Source organism: Electrophorus electricus, chromosome 9 (genome assembly GCF_013358815.1).
Source record: "Electrophorus electricus isolate fEleEle1 chromosome 9, fEleEle1.pri, whole genome shotgun sequence".
In the NCBI taxonomy this organism is placed as follows: domain Eukaryota; kingdom Metazoa; phylum Chordata; class Actinopteri; order Gymnotiformes; family Gymnotidae; genus Electrophorus; species Electrophorus electricus.
Window position 1 is genome coordinate 5,452,501 of NC_049543.1, and position 14,387 is coordinate 5,466,887.

At 42.0% G+C, this 14,387-nt stretch overlaps 1 protein-coding gene across 3 annotated transcripts in view; it reads right to left on the reverse strand.

Moving 5' to 3' along the window:
* LOC113577771 (calcium-binding protein 7) overlaps positions 1–13,317 on the reverse strand; it is a 17,788-nt gene extending 4,471 nt beyond the window's left edge. For 2 of the 3 annotated variants that reach the window (XM_027010629.2, XM_027010628.2), the window contains exon 1: positions 12,569–13,317. In XM_027010629.2, the coding sequence (XP_026866430.1) occupies positions 12,569–12,677 (109 nt within the window). In that variant the 5' untranslated portion in view covers positions 12,678–13,317. Of the gene's footprint in view, positions 1–3,844; positions 3,951–12,568 lie in introns of those variants that run through there. The other variant, XM_035530103.1, reaches the window with a different exon arrangement.
* Between the last annotated feature and the right edge of the window lie 1,070 nt (positions 13,318–14,387).

Genomic DNA, 14,387 nt, shown 5'->3' on the forward strand with positions numbered 1-14,387 from the left:
TCGCTTTGTTAAAAGCTTCCAGCGCCATGGGGCTTTTGGTCGCCTGGGCCATCTCATTTATATTCATTACAGATCATCATTCAGTCATATGCAATTTTCCACTTGTCAAGTCATAATGTCAAAATCATAATTGTGAAATATGTGGCATTCATGAACAGCATGGCAGCTAAAGATGCCCTTAATATATTGACTTGCATATAAGGTATACTGAGAGCGCGGATCAAATCACCATCCATATCGGTCGCACTTGACTTAGAGAATGCCTATGCTGCTGCACTATAATATATGATATATGATATATGGCTGACATAGTCACAACAAATGAGCAAATAGTGGAAGCCATCATAGCCATGAAACAGGAAAAGCCTGAAACAGAATGAAAACAGAAAAAAAAAAACTATATACAAAATCTAAAAGAATCCAAGTTGCACTCAGATATCTAGTTCAACTCTCTGACTGTTATGCATTGATCATCTTCAGCAGTGAAGTCACTTTCAAGTACTGCATGACATCAGAGTCATTGCATATGTATGTTACATATGGACCATTTACAGTGTGCTGAGTGTCAAAGGCTCACTGGGTAGTGATTACATTTACCTGACACTTTTATCCAAAGCAACTTTTATGAATGAGTACAACTTGAGCAATTGAGGGCCTTAATCAGGGGCCCAACAGTGGCAGGGCTTGAACCAGCAACTTTCCAGTAAGAAGTCAAGTACCTGAACCACTGAGCTAACACTGACCCAGTGACTACACTTCATGTCTTTGAAAGGTGACCGTGAAACAAATAACATGCTACTATAACTGTGACCACTCACTAGTTTGGGCTCAGTTACTGGTAATACTGGTAATGTTCTATGAAATATGTGTTCTCTAAAGGTAAAACTGTTTGGAATGTAAACAGAGAGAAATCACTGGTATTTTTCTTTGTTTCTTGTCTCTCTCTCTCTCTCTCTCTCTCTCTATCTATCTCCCTCCCCTCTCTCAGAGGCCATTGATATTTACAGCCTGCATCTTTGGACAAAGACCCAACTGGCTTATTGCTGTTCCCTTTCCTATGTTCTAATGTGCTACTGCTATTTATTATAGTGTTACACTCATGTCCACCAGGGCTCCTTGTTTCTGAATCGCTCTTAGTTAGGAAAGCCCTGATTTGGAGAGCTCACTTAACTTCAGACACAAACAGAGGCAAGCACACACACACACACACACACACACACAAACACATACACTCACTCACACTCACACACACACACACAGCTACAGAATACAGGCATGCCCACACTCCTATACTCCATTTACATTTACGACATTTAGCAGACTCCACAATCCTCACACACCATAACAGTCATGTGTGCGCACATGCAAACACACACACCCATGCAGAGACACACAAAAATGCAAATTTTGTATAATTGTTGTATGTAAGACATTTCTCCATATACTAAGTCCTCTGAAACATATGAAGCCATAGTTATTCATTACATCCTAAGCGCTGCTGAAACGAACTAGACATCTCATCTCGTAAAGGGCCAAAGGACCAACACGGACTTTAAACGCACACGTCATGAAGTGAGACGTGGAGTACAGCGGAGCCGTGGACTGTCTTCTAAAACTAATTAGTCTCTCGTTTGTATTCCGATCCTCACTGTGAGCTCTTCATACACAGAAAACCCACGAAGCAATGACACTCGTCATGTCTGTTCATTTTCTTCTTCTTTTTCTCCTCCCCTCCATTACACAGAGATAGAACCAGTGTTGAATCACCTCTGCTGTCGCCCTGACATGCCAACACTCACACCAGTCAATTGGAATGCAATGATGGTATGCAAAGAGGATCCCTACTGGGTACCCTTTACAACCATTGCAATGACACATGCCCTACTCTCATTACACCAATTGATATTTACAGAATTTAGCTGATGCTTTTTATCCAAAAAGACTTACAATTATAACAGTACAAGTTGAGGGTTAAGGGCCTTGCTTAGGAGCCCAACAGTGGTACTTGGCAGTATTGGAGCTTAAACCACCTGTAAGCTATTGTTATTGGGTTGTTTTAGTATGTGTTATATTATTGGTGTTTTACAAACTGTAAGAAGTATGCTGTTATAGTAAAATGGCTTGAAAATGGTCTTTTGTTAGTCACAGTGATATCAAAGTGAATCATATCAGTCGTCTGCACAGAGATTTACATTTGTTATCACAGGGACCTTTCAATGAGACACATCTCCTCTAAGGAGACACATCTAATGTCTCTGTTTGCTGATGGCTTGGCCCTTGCCCGGTTTAGCTCCTGTCAGAAGCCCTGGGGGCTTACTGAAGCCCCCCACCTGGACTAAGGTGACTCTGATGCCTGCTGCCTCTCTGTTTGATGTGGGGAGATGAGCTTCAAAGTACCAGTAGCCTCCAATGCACCCAGAGAGATGACACAGAGAGACAGACATGAAAGCAACCGGGTTACAAAGTGTGCCCATGCAGGCTAAAGAGGATCCATGTGCTTTTCGACCCCTGCAAACACACGCGCATGGATGTGGAAGGACACACACACACACACACACACACACACAATGTTTAAACTAAAACAGGTTGCTGTTGATTTTTTCCCATTGTGCTACTTTGCTATTACCTCTCAGAGACGATGTAAAGCAAACCCTCTGTAGCTCCTCAAAGCAGAATCACTTTACAACCAGAATCAGGGCCTATTCTTTTTTCCTTTAAAAAACGTCTGATTGAAATTGTCAATTCAGAAAGAAAAAGAAACGCATCATCAAGGACGTTAAGTGGTGTTTAACGGTGCCGATGCACACGCTCACATCATATTTCCATGGTGCGGATGGCGTCATTATTCATATCCTGTATCATTTCTAATGACTCTCCTTTCCTGCAGGAGCTCTAATAGGCCTGATTTAATAGCACAGACAGTCGGCACCCTCTCTTACCCACGGTACACCTCTTTATCTCCAGCAGATTCAAACACTCTCAGTACTCTTTATGTAATGCTCTTAAAAATCAATGGCTTCAAAAATACAGTTAACCCCTCGTTCGTGTGTGTGTGTGTGTGTGTGTGTGTGTGTGTGTGTGTGTGTGTGTGTGTGTGTGTGTGTGTGTGTGTGCATGCTCCCTACACTACTTTTAAGCATCTGTGGCAGGTCTAATCCATCTCGTGTGATGAGAGGGTCTACCCCAGCACCAGCAATAGATTTCACTATCACCATAAATGTATTTTAACAAGACTCTGGAGTATTCAACTGCTGTTTCAGAGAAATTCTCCTATCATGTTTCTTGGTGCCTCTGAGAGGGTAAAATTGCACATGACCTGTGGGACAAGGGAAGGGTGTGCGGGGTGTGTGCGGGGTGTGTGGAGGGGTGTGTGGAGGAGTGTGGGAGTGTGTGGACGGTGTGTGAGGGGTGTGTGGAGGGTGTGTGGAGGGGTTTGTCGAGGAGTGTGGGAGTGTGTGGAGGACGTGTGAGGGGTTTGTGGTGGCGTCTGTAGAGGGGTGTGTGGAGGACGTGTGAGGGGTTTGTGGAGGGGTGTGTAGAGGATGTGTGATGGGTGTGTGAGGTGTGTGGAGGGGTCTGGGTACTCTGCCTGATGTAGGTCACTGTGCTGCATCACCCAACAAGAGGCAACAGTGAGCCAAGGCACAGAGAAGCACAATTCCGAAATTTCTTCGTATGACGAGGTGGCCTCTCCTGAGGATCACTCAGGAAGCATCCAGCTGAATTTCTTTTAATAGATTCCACTCTGTTTGATTCACAACCCAAGACGGGTAACCACTCTGGAGGACACCCTGTTTCTTCAAAAGCACCTCAGCGTGTTGTAAAACACAAGAATAAGCATCACCTGGAACATGAGCAAACACCACAGTGCTCCAGGAAATCCCAGCCTGGAGCATTTGTACAGCACACAGACGTTTCCTGAAACCCGGAATTTCTACACATTTCCCATGTGTGATACATTCCTGCAGCCCGATAAGACTTTGTTTGTGTTGTGTAAGGGCTTGACTCAGCTAACGTGGCTGACGGCTCTCTGAGCAGTGAATAAAGCAAGACCTCCTTTGTTAAGAGATGTTCTGGTAATTATAGGGTGACAGAAGCCCGACTCCGAGTGCAGAGCCGCCACCTGTCAAACGTCCACAAAGACGGGCTGAACTTCTGCAAACACACTGCTGGGAATGGCAGAGAGAGAGCGAGAGAGAGAAAGACAAAGCTGTCAGAGTGAAAGGTAGTAAGAGGGAAAGCGGGAGAGAGAGAGAGAGAGAGAGAGAGAGAGAGAAATATAAAGATGGAGGGGGACGAGATGACAAATAAAATCATTAGGGAACTTTATCGGGACTTTCATCTCACGACTCAGCGTTTTATACGCAGCTCACTCACAGTCCAATTCGTACCTTCATAATGAAACGCACCAGCACCCATGTCTTTTAGCAAGCCCTGACCACCTCCCTCGCAGCTGCTTCTGTTGGGCTTTCTCAGTGTGAGAATGATCCATGTTGGACTGCGCCGGCTCCCATTTCCCACAATGCCTTTTGAGCGCACTCAGTCAGCCCTCATAGTGGTGAAGGTGTCTCGCCCAGCAGACGACCTGGAAAATCTCTCCATCAGTTCAGTTCATGAGCCATTAATGACATCACAGCTCTCAGTGACATCCTAACTCCTGGTGATATCCCAACTCCCAGTGACATCCTAACTCCCGGTGATATCCCAACTCCCAGTGGCATCCTAACTCCCGGTGATATCCCAACTCCCAGTGGCATCCTAACTCCCAGTGATATCCCTACTCCCAGTGACATCCTAACTCCCGGTGATATCCCAACTCCCAGTGGCATCCTAACTCCCAGTGATATCCCTACTCTCAGTGACATCCTAACTCCCGGTGATATCCCAACTCCCAGTGACATCCTAACTCCCGGTGATATCCCAACTCCCAGTGACATCCTAACTCCCAGTGATATCTCTACTCCCAACATCATCCCAATTTGCATGTCACAGTACATACTGTGCCATTATGCAGACTGTATACAATATAGACATAGAACTATAATTTTATACCATATATGCATGTACTTTCTCTCTCTCTCCCTCTCTCCCTCTCTGTCTCTCTCTATAAGTAGAATGGTCTGTTGTTTCAACCCACAGTGATGATAAAATAAATAAAAGTCAGTACAATTTCTGTTCAAGTAAATGCAATCTTATTATTACACACATCCCACCAAATGCGTCCACGCTGCACTTATCTTGATTGCCGCACACCTTGTCTGTATCTGGGCAAGTTTCATCCAGCACACTTTAAATGGTCTATGCTGAAGGGCTCAGGAAGATTGGAACACTATTTCCCAGCCTAATGCCAAAAATCAGAGCTGATCTCCAGGGAGACAGTTTAAAGTTCACGGCCTTCACTTAAATGTCATATCTTGTTTTTACCGTGTAGAGCAAGATATTTGATTAATGATATGAGTCACTCTCATGTCCCAGCTTGGAATGAATACAGATACATGGTCAAAGAGCAAATTACATGTGCGTACATCACACAGCCCCACCCCAACCCCCACCCACACACACACACACAAACACACACAGAGGATGCACATGAGCACACAAGCACACACACACACACACACAGAGAGAGAGAGAGAGAGAGAGAGAGAGAGTATGCAAGTGAGCACACAGGCACACACACACAGAGAGAGAGAGAGAGAGAGAGAGAGAGAGAGAGAGAGAGAGAGAGAGAGAGAGAGAGCACACAGGCACACACAGATGTGTTCCCAGGCCAGGACTCCCCCCATCCTGTCCTGGACATGTATTGTGCCTGCAGAGTTTAGTTCCCACCCTCGTCTAACACACCTGATCCAGCTGATGATGCCCTTTAGTTGCATGTGAATGTCAGAGCTGTGGGTTGGAAGTACACTGCAGGCGGTAGAGCTTCAGGACTGGTCTGCCTTGAGTTGGCCTCATTCTCACTGAAAGGGTTCACTTTGCCCCTTACAATTTGCCCCAGCACCTCTGGAAATCTATCAAAAGCACCCTCACTGAGACCCAAATGTCTTTTTTTCCTATCAGTGTAGGTGTCAGTAATTGAAAACCATCCTCTGTGCTGGTGTGTTTGTGTGTGTGTGTGTGTGTGTGTGTCTCCTTTTCACTACCTAACCTCACAGCAATTTGATCTTCCAAAGGATGTTATTCTGTAAGTTTTTGCTTTTTTATTAAATCCAAAAAACTAAAATAATAATAAAAACTCTGTTTTTATCTGAATATTCCAATATATTAGTTCATTGTGCACAAAGTGTAAAATCTAATCAAGTCAGTGTGGTGAAAACATATCAAAACATTAATATTTTAACAGATATCAAGGGATTAAAAGGTTTGAGGATCATTTATCTGAAATTTGAGATACATTTATCTGGTTTCATTCTGGATAACAGTCTGCTTTCCATCCATCAGACACACATGTCCGGCATAAAACTGTTTCTCACGAGATGATAAACAACTCAGGGTCAGGGCAGGTGAATTAAAAATCACCAGACAGCAGTTGAGCTACACTGGTGGACCTATTCATATGAAAGTCAATTGTAGCCAATAGCGGAGAGCTAACTTGGGATGGCTAAGATATCCGCCTGTTCTCAAACGCACTTTGGCTGTGTATCAGATAATGAGTTCCACTTGCTGGGCTTTAATTGGTCTCCAATCATGCAGCTAAAGATGCATGAGTGAACATGCAAACTTCCCACTGTAGCAATGACACTATGCTGGTCCACATATTGGTCTTCTTAGCTGCAGCAGTACTGCCTGCCCTTATACCCTTGTTATTACAACTAGCATCTAGCCATTTAGTATTTTCCACCAATGAAGTAACAAAACACTTCAGTAAGTCTCTCTGAATAAGTGTCTGTCAAATGCTCTAAATCTAAACTTAAATGTATTGCATACTGTACTGTAGTGTACTAGAGAACATTGCATAGTGTAGTCCAGTAAAGTATATTTACATTTTTGTCAAACTGGAGTTATGTAGACTGTTAATATGAAAACTAACACACCTTACAGATTGAGCAAGACTAATTTAACACCTCTCTTAATATGTTACTGACACAGCATTCTGAAAATGTCTAAGAGGAAATAAATCTACCCACAAATGTGTTTTGTATCCTCTGGCTATCCTTAATAAAACCAAAACAGAACTTTTCAAATCCTTTAATCCTGCCAGCATACAGATCAGATGTGGGGATGACCAGGGTGTGAGCAGGTGGTCCACTCCTGACCATCTCTTCTCGTCACCATTACAAGGTCATTACAAGGTCAGGGCCCGGGTTGAACGAGAGGGTTTGACATCAGCAGATGAAAATGCCGCCTGCAGAATAGCATGCAGAGGTCAAGAGACGCATCTTGCCACTGTGCCACTCAGGAAGCTTCTGACTGCCCAGTTCTTCTGTGTCGCCGCACTCTCTGCGCTCGTGCGCTGGTGAGGCGCGCAGAGTCACAGAGCAAAACCAACAGCATTGTTAGACACCTAACAACTAATGTTACTGTCGCAGAGCTGAATCTGATTCGATTTCACAGTAAAAGAGTTAATATAGGCTAAACTGAATTGTGATTCCTATGTTCTGTGAATCCTGTGTTAATCTCATAGGTCTAGCAACAGATTATTTTTCATATACTATACAATATTTACACTATTCAATATTTAAATCTTTTATAAAGGAGGCACAAAACAATGTATGAGACAGGAGCGTCATTGTATGGTATAGTATGTTCAAATAGTCCAACGGTACTATTATTGATCGACTATTTACATTTACGGCATTTGGCAGACGCTCTTATCCAGAGCGAATTAGAAAAGTGCTTTGTCATTTACTTATAGAATAAGTCCTAGCCAGTACAGTATCTTAGAGTTCAAGATACCATTGAACTAGAATGCTTCTGAAATACAGGGATCAGTGCTGATGCCTAAAAGTGCAAAATACATACATCAAAAATGTATACAGACTACAGACATCAAAATACAGACATCAATCAGTGCAATAAACAATAAGTACTAGAGTTAGTCAACATAGGAGCAGTCAACATCAGCACAATAAACAGTACCCTACAATAAGTACTAGAGTTTTAGTTAACATAAGAGCAGGGTCATTTAAATATTCCACAAATAGATGGGTCTTCAGTCTGCATTTGAAGATTGCAATGGACTCTGCTGTCCAGACAGCAAGCAGTAGTTTGTTCCACCATCTAGGATCAGTAGTTTGTTCCACCATCAATCTTGCTGCTTGTCTTCTTTAAGACTTGAAGCAAGGTATTTCAAGCTGAGCCATACTTGAGGTACAAAGTACTTGAGGTACAGATCAGGCTTTGACTGTAGTGTAGTAGAGAACACTGCATAATGTATTCTAGTAAAGTATATTTACATTGATAGATGTAAATATACATAACACTACACTAAATTATTTTATTCAAACAATAGTGTATTTATGTGTTCACTTTTTGCTAGAATCACCCATCAGATGGAACAGCTGCCTAACTGGCACTGCATGCGAAGTGTGTTCTTGCCTCCGAAATGGATTCATATGGAAATGTGTTAAAAGCACTTCTGTCATTGACATAAATACGCATATTAGTTCTACCCTACCTTTAGCTGTGAATAAACAATCAATCAAGATATTTATATTTGTGGAATCTATTAATGTAGCTTGTTTGAGATTAATTGTGTTTATGAACAACTGATTAAGTCAGTATATCTCATTGTGCTTTTAAATATCTTATTGAACTTGTCTTATTAAGATCTGCAGGATCCATCAGAAAGACATCAGAAAGACACAATTAAAAACTCAAAGCTGCTGTATGATCAGAAACACTCAAAATCTTTAATGAGGTGGGAACGATGACTTGTTCTTATTTTGTTGTTGCTGTTTGAATATACAGAAGTTCTCGGTAGCTGTACCGTGTACTGCAACACAATGATCTGTATACATATTGTTTCCTAATGGCTCCCCCTTCGGTGCAACCATGACTGAAACTGGCTCTCCATGTTTGACGGGAATGACTGAAGTGATCATCCATGTCCCTCCAGCCTCTGCTGGATTCCAAGGATCTTACGGTCTTCCATATGCAGGCCCTCAGACAGAAGGGGTGAAAGGGGCCTGAGGCTCATGCTGCAGCAGGTTCAATCATGGCTATATCTGTCTCCACTGCCTCTGCCAAGAGGTTTAATCAAAGGCAGAATGGGCTCAGAGCCTGATCCTCGCCATGCGGTGGCACTGGGATGCCTCGTGGAGCACATCAGAGGTGCAGGCGGCTTCTGGGAATTCCCTGCTCCTGGGTACAGCGTTACTGCCGGGGCATGACGCAGTGCAAATAACTGAAACGGACTGTACTGAAAGGGTGTGACTACACAAAGGGAGTGCAAACAAAGCATGCAATGGTGAAAGATCTTGTGAGTTTTTACTCTGGGGCACCAGGTCAGAGTAAAGCGAAGTCCACCAGAAATGTTTGTAAGTAATGTTTATTCATTTGACAGCTTCATCATGGGAATTAGTTTCAACCTGTTCCAACCAGGATTTTCCCCAATTTTAATTACATGATTTGGGAAAATTCCTATGCCCTACGCAAAACATATATATATATATATATATATATATATATATATATATATATATATATATATATATATATATATATATATATGTGTGTGTGTGTGTGTGTGTGTGTGTGTGTGTGTGTAAAAGTCCTGGAATCATTTAAGTAAATATTTGAGGATTAGCATATATATTCAAATTTGAAACCCAGTTGGCCCATAACCTCTTTTCATTTTGCCTGCATGGCATCCCAGTGTTTGGGGGGGTGTTACCACTAGCACAGCATTATTTCTTGTTATTTTGTATCCTTTAGCTCAGTTCTTTCAGCCCACACTGGGTGAAAAGGTTTGGGGACTCCAGGGCGAAGCCAACATAAAGCCAACATAAAGCTTACATAAAGCCAACATAAAGTCAACATAAAGCCAACATAAAGCTTACATAAAGCCAACATAAAGTCAACATAAAGCCAACATAAAGCTTACATAAAGCTTACATAAAGCCAACATAAAGTCAACATAAAGCCAACATAAAGCTTACATAAAGCTAACATAAAGTCAACATAACGCTTACATAAAGCCAACATACAGCCAGCATAAAGCCAACATAAAGCCAACATAAAGCCAATATATAGCTAAGATAATGGCAACATAAAGCTTACATAAAACTAACTAACATAAGGCCAACATAAAGCCAGCATAAAGCCAACATAAAGCCAATATATAGCTAAGATAATGGCAACATAAAGCTTACATAAAACTAACTAACATAAGGCCAACATAAAGCCAACATAAAGTCAACATAACGCTTACATAAAGCCAACATACAGCGAACATAAAGCCAACATAAAGCTAACATAAAGCTAACATAAGGCCAACATAAAGCTAAGATAATTCCAACATAAAGCTTACATAAAACTAACTAACATAAGGCCAACATAAAGCCAACATAAAGCTTACATAAATCTTACATAAAACCAACATTACACTAACATAAAGCTAACATGAAGACAATATAAAGCTAAATTAAAGCTAACACAAAACCAACATAAATTAAATAGCTTCAGTTTTATAAATTCTCTACAGATTCTTCTTTTGTCTGGCTCTAGACTGGCTCTTCCCATGTAATGTCATTAAATTCTTAGTTATAATTCAATAGATTACAGGGTGAATAATAATTTCTTAACATGCCTCACATTGTGACTCAAAGCACAAAAACAGCATTAATAAAATTAGAAAACACAGCACGTCCTTATAGAAAAAAAACATATGAAGCCCATGTTGGAGTATTTTAACTCTGCTGTTCCTCTTTTCATTTCAAACAAAACTAATCTGGTCTTGAGGTGTGTGTGTGTGTGTGTGTGTGTGTGTGTGTGTGTGTGTGTGTGTGTGTGTGCGTGCGTGCGGCCTTCCCTCTGTTTACAATTTGCCTTGCAGATCTGTGGACAGGCTCCATCTGCATGGAGCAGAATCCTGTTGCAGGTGTTAGAGGCATCTGAATTAGGCAGAGCAGCTTCGTTCTTCATGTGGTCCACTGTAATAGCCTGTCACCTCACTGCCTCCGAGCGCACCAGCTCGCACCTGCTGCTGCGGGTGTGTGCACCAGTGACCGCTCGTGACAGTTGTCCCATTAATATCCACACAGACTGTTTAACACCTCATTCACAGGCAAATGTCATTTTCAGATTGAATCTTAAGTACACACACACAGGTCAAGCTGCATCTTGGATGGATGTTCTGATCAGTTAAGCAAGCCCTTTAACTGGTGCTCTTGAGAGAGAGTATTAGATAGACATTACTCTAGGACTCTAGGATCTCTAAACTGTGCCCATTCTAGAGCTCATTCAAGAACTCATGCTAGAACTCATTCTAAGCTCGTTTCTAAGTGCAAATGAGATATTTCTAAGCTTAGTGCAAATGAGAAAGTCAGTCAAGAATGAAATCACATGTATCAAAAAGTTTTGTTTAAACACATATTAGCCTGAGTCAGAAACTGGTCGAATTATTGGTATAACCTGTAAAAAAAATATTTAGTTGAAAACTGGCATTGATTTGAGCTGTTCTATATGTGGACAATGATATTTATATTGAAATTAGAAAGATGACCACAGCTGTTGCTTTTGGGCTTATGCTTAGATTAGAATTCTAAAGGTCTATAGATGGTTATTGGGGCCCTATTGGTTTTTGGTTAGAATGAGTCTCAGAGAACTGCAATGGCTGATTGGGGTTCCAACAAATTATCAACATTACGATTATTTCAATTATTCCAGTTTAAATTACTTTAAATAGTATCACACAAGATGAAATCAGTTACATAAACTAGACAACACTGGACTGGCCCTTTAGCCTGTAACCAAAGACCTAATCGAGTAGTAATATACTATAAACTGGGTAATGGTAACCTATGACAACGCACATCTCAAAAGACACTAAAAAGATGAGAAAGCATGCGATTTATTCGTTTTCTTCCTCTATTTTTGTGATATATAATAGTAGCGCGTGAAGTCAAATAATTTTGCACGATTAACCGTCGATTTAGACTATTTGTAAAAAACACGGTTGAAATATAAGCCGATGTCTATAAAACGCATAAGTTTTGCAGGAAATATCGGAAGAGGGTGAGTGTGGCGCTGTCCGTGGTCCTGAAGCCCGTGTGTTAAATATACAATCTGATAACCAGCCGTAACAAAGACGATGCGTGCATGAAAGTTTATAAAGCCAGCATCATATTTTGCACTTTCTTGGCAGCAAAATGTTTAACCCAGCATATGTTCTTTCATAATGAGAAAAAGACGAGGCTTACCCAACGCAATAACAGGTGCCCTATATTCAAACCGAGATACTTCGCTGGATATGCAACGAATGCAACTTAATATCTATTCTTTGCTGCCACAATATCATTAATGGAATGATTCGATGGGTGATCAGGCATATATCCATATCAGACTATAGGCCTATCTGAATATAGGAAAAGCTGTATGAACCACAGACCAAGACTCCATGACTCACCCTCCACTTCGTCTTCAGGTAGGTTGACCGGTGTCCGGTACGAGAGGATGTCTGGGATGGTACAGATTCCCCGGTACATCAACGTGGAGGTCACAGGATGCATGGGCATTTCTGCGGTTTGTAGACGGTGGCACCCGTGTCCCGATCTTCATATATGATTTAAAGTCCAGACGTCAACTTTCCTCTACTTTTCAGAGCAGTTGTGCGTGTACGCGTACAGCGGTGAACTGCGGTCACCCTAAAGCAGAAGCGTAGAAAAGGGGCTCTCATCCGAGAAAAACAGGGCGAATATCGCTAGGAGCTCCCGTGGTTCTCCCTCGGTGCGCACGATAGCGCAGCCTGTTTGAAGACACCTAATGTTGGAAATCAATTATCTCGACGCCAGCAAGACACGCACGGACGGCTGGGGCTGGTCACTTTAAAGTAAATGAATGAGATAGCAATCTAATATCAAGTTTACCTCTAATTGTCTACGAACCAGCGTCCGAGGTTAGTTTGTCATCAATTGCGTCTTGCGTCTGCACTTGTTAGGTGACCAAGGTAGCGAATTAAGCTTGTCCAATCGGCGCGAATTAGAGGTAATATATCATTTCCTACTTTATATGACATAGAAAAAACAACCACGCGGTTCATCACTGCGACGAAGTAGGTGTAGGCGAAGGCAAGAAAACGCTGGGGTGCAGACGCATTATTCCGGTTCCGCAGCGCCAAAGAGCGCTGTTTAGAATGCCTCACAGCATTATCCGTTTTACCTTTTTTATGCTCCTTTGGAAGACTTCTGGAAAACACAGACGAGCTAAACTTGTTGGATACCTACACTTGTTGGATAGCGAGAGCCCAAATCTGAAGTCTTTATATTTAATTTGTATAAGCGTGTGACTGTCAATTCAGAATAACAATTATTGAATGACCGGAGTGCCTTCTTTTAAATAACAATGAGAAACCAGAGTAGCGAATTGAAGGCAGGGATAACGGCTGTCAAACTTTCGGGTTTTTTGTTTGTTTGTTTTTTGTTGTTTTTTTTTTGTATATGAGAATAAATTCATATAATACTGAAAAAACAGTGATCCAATTTCTGAAGTGCTTGAGATAAAATTAGTCTCCAGGCTACGGTTCTTATCAAGGTATTCCCCCCACCCCCGAAAACCCCGTCTGCGCTCCGCAGGTGATGCGCGCTACTCTGTGCACGAGCAGTCCACTCTGTTGGTATGGCCATTCTCATTTCTCTCAGCTCGCGCTCAGAGCTCGTGTCTTGGCGCACGGGTTCTGGTGGCACGCGTGATCCCCCGGGCACAGCGTAAACAATCGGAGATGTAATTAATGATCGCGGGGTGCAAGACTGGATCATTTCCCACTCAGCGCATTTCAGAGAAAAACGAATGACTTCTGATTTCACTTTTTGAATTGCCATTTGTATAGCCGTGCTGATCGGTTCGTCCGGAAAAAACTGCAATAAAAATGGATAAAAACGGAATGTGCGATAATTCTGTTAATGCGCGCTGAATCAAACATGTCGCATGCTCATCTTTACAAGCTTTCGATAAATATCGTCGAAACAGAGTTCTGCGTTCTCTCGGAATACACGTATTGTATTTAGCATTTTCCGTCTTTTGTTGTCATGGTTTTTGTGATATATTCGCTAGCAGCTGTTTTGCCTCTCTGACAATAACACTGCGTGCACAGATCATGGCTTAAAATCTGCTCTCTAGGTGAAAACCTCTTACAGTCAACACTTGGCCATTTTCTCTGAGGCAGATGCAGGTTACTATGGTGAGCCTCCAGCTCTGAAATGATTCTATTGTGACTCCCACCTGTGGAC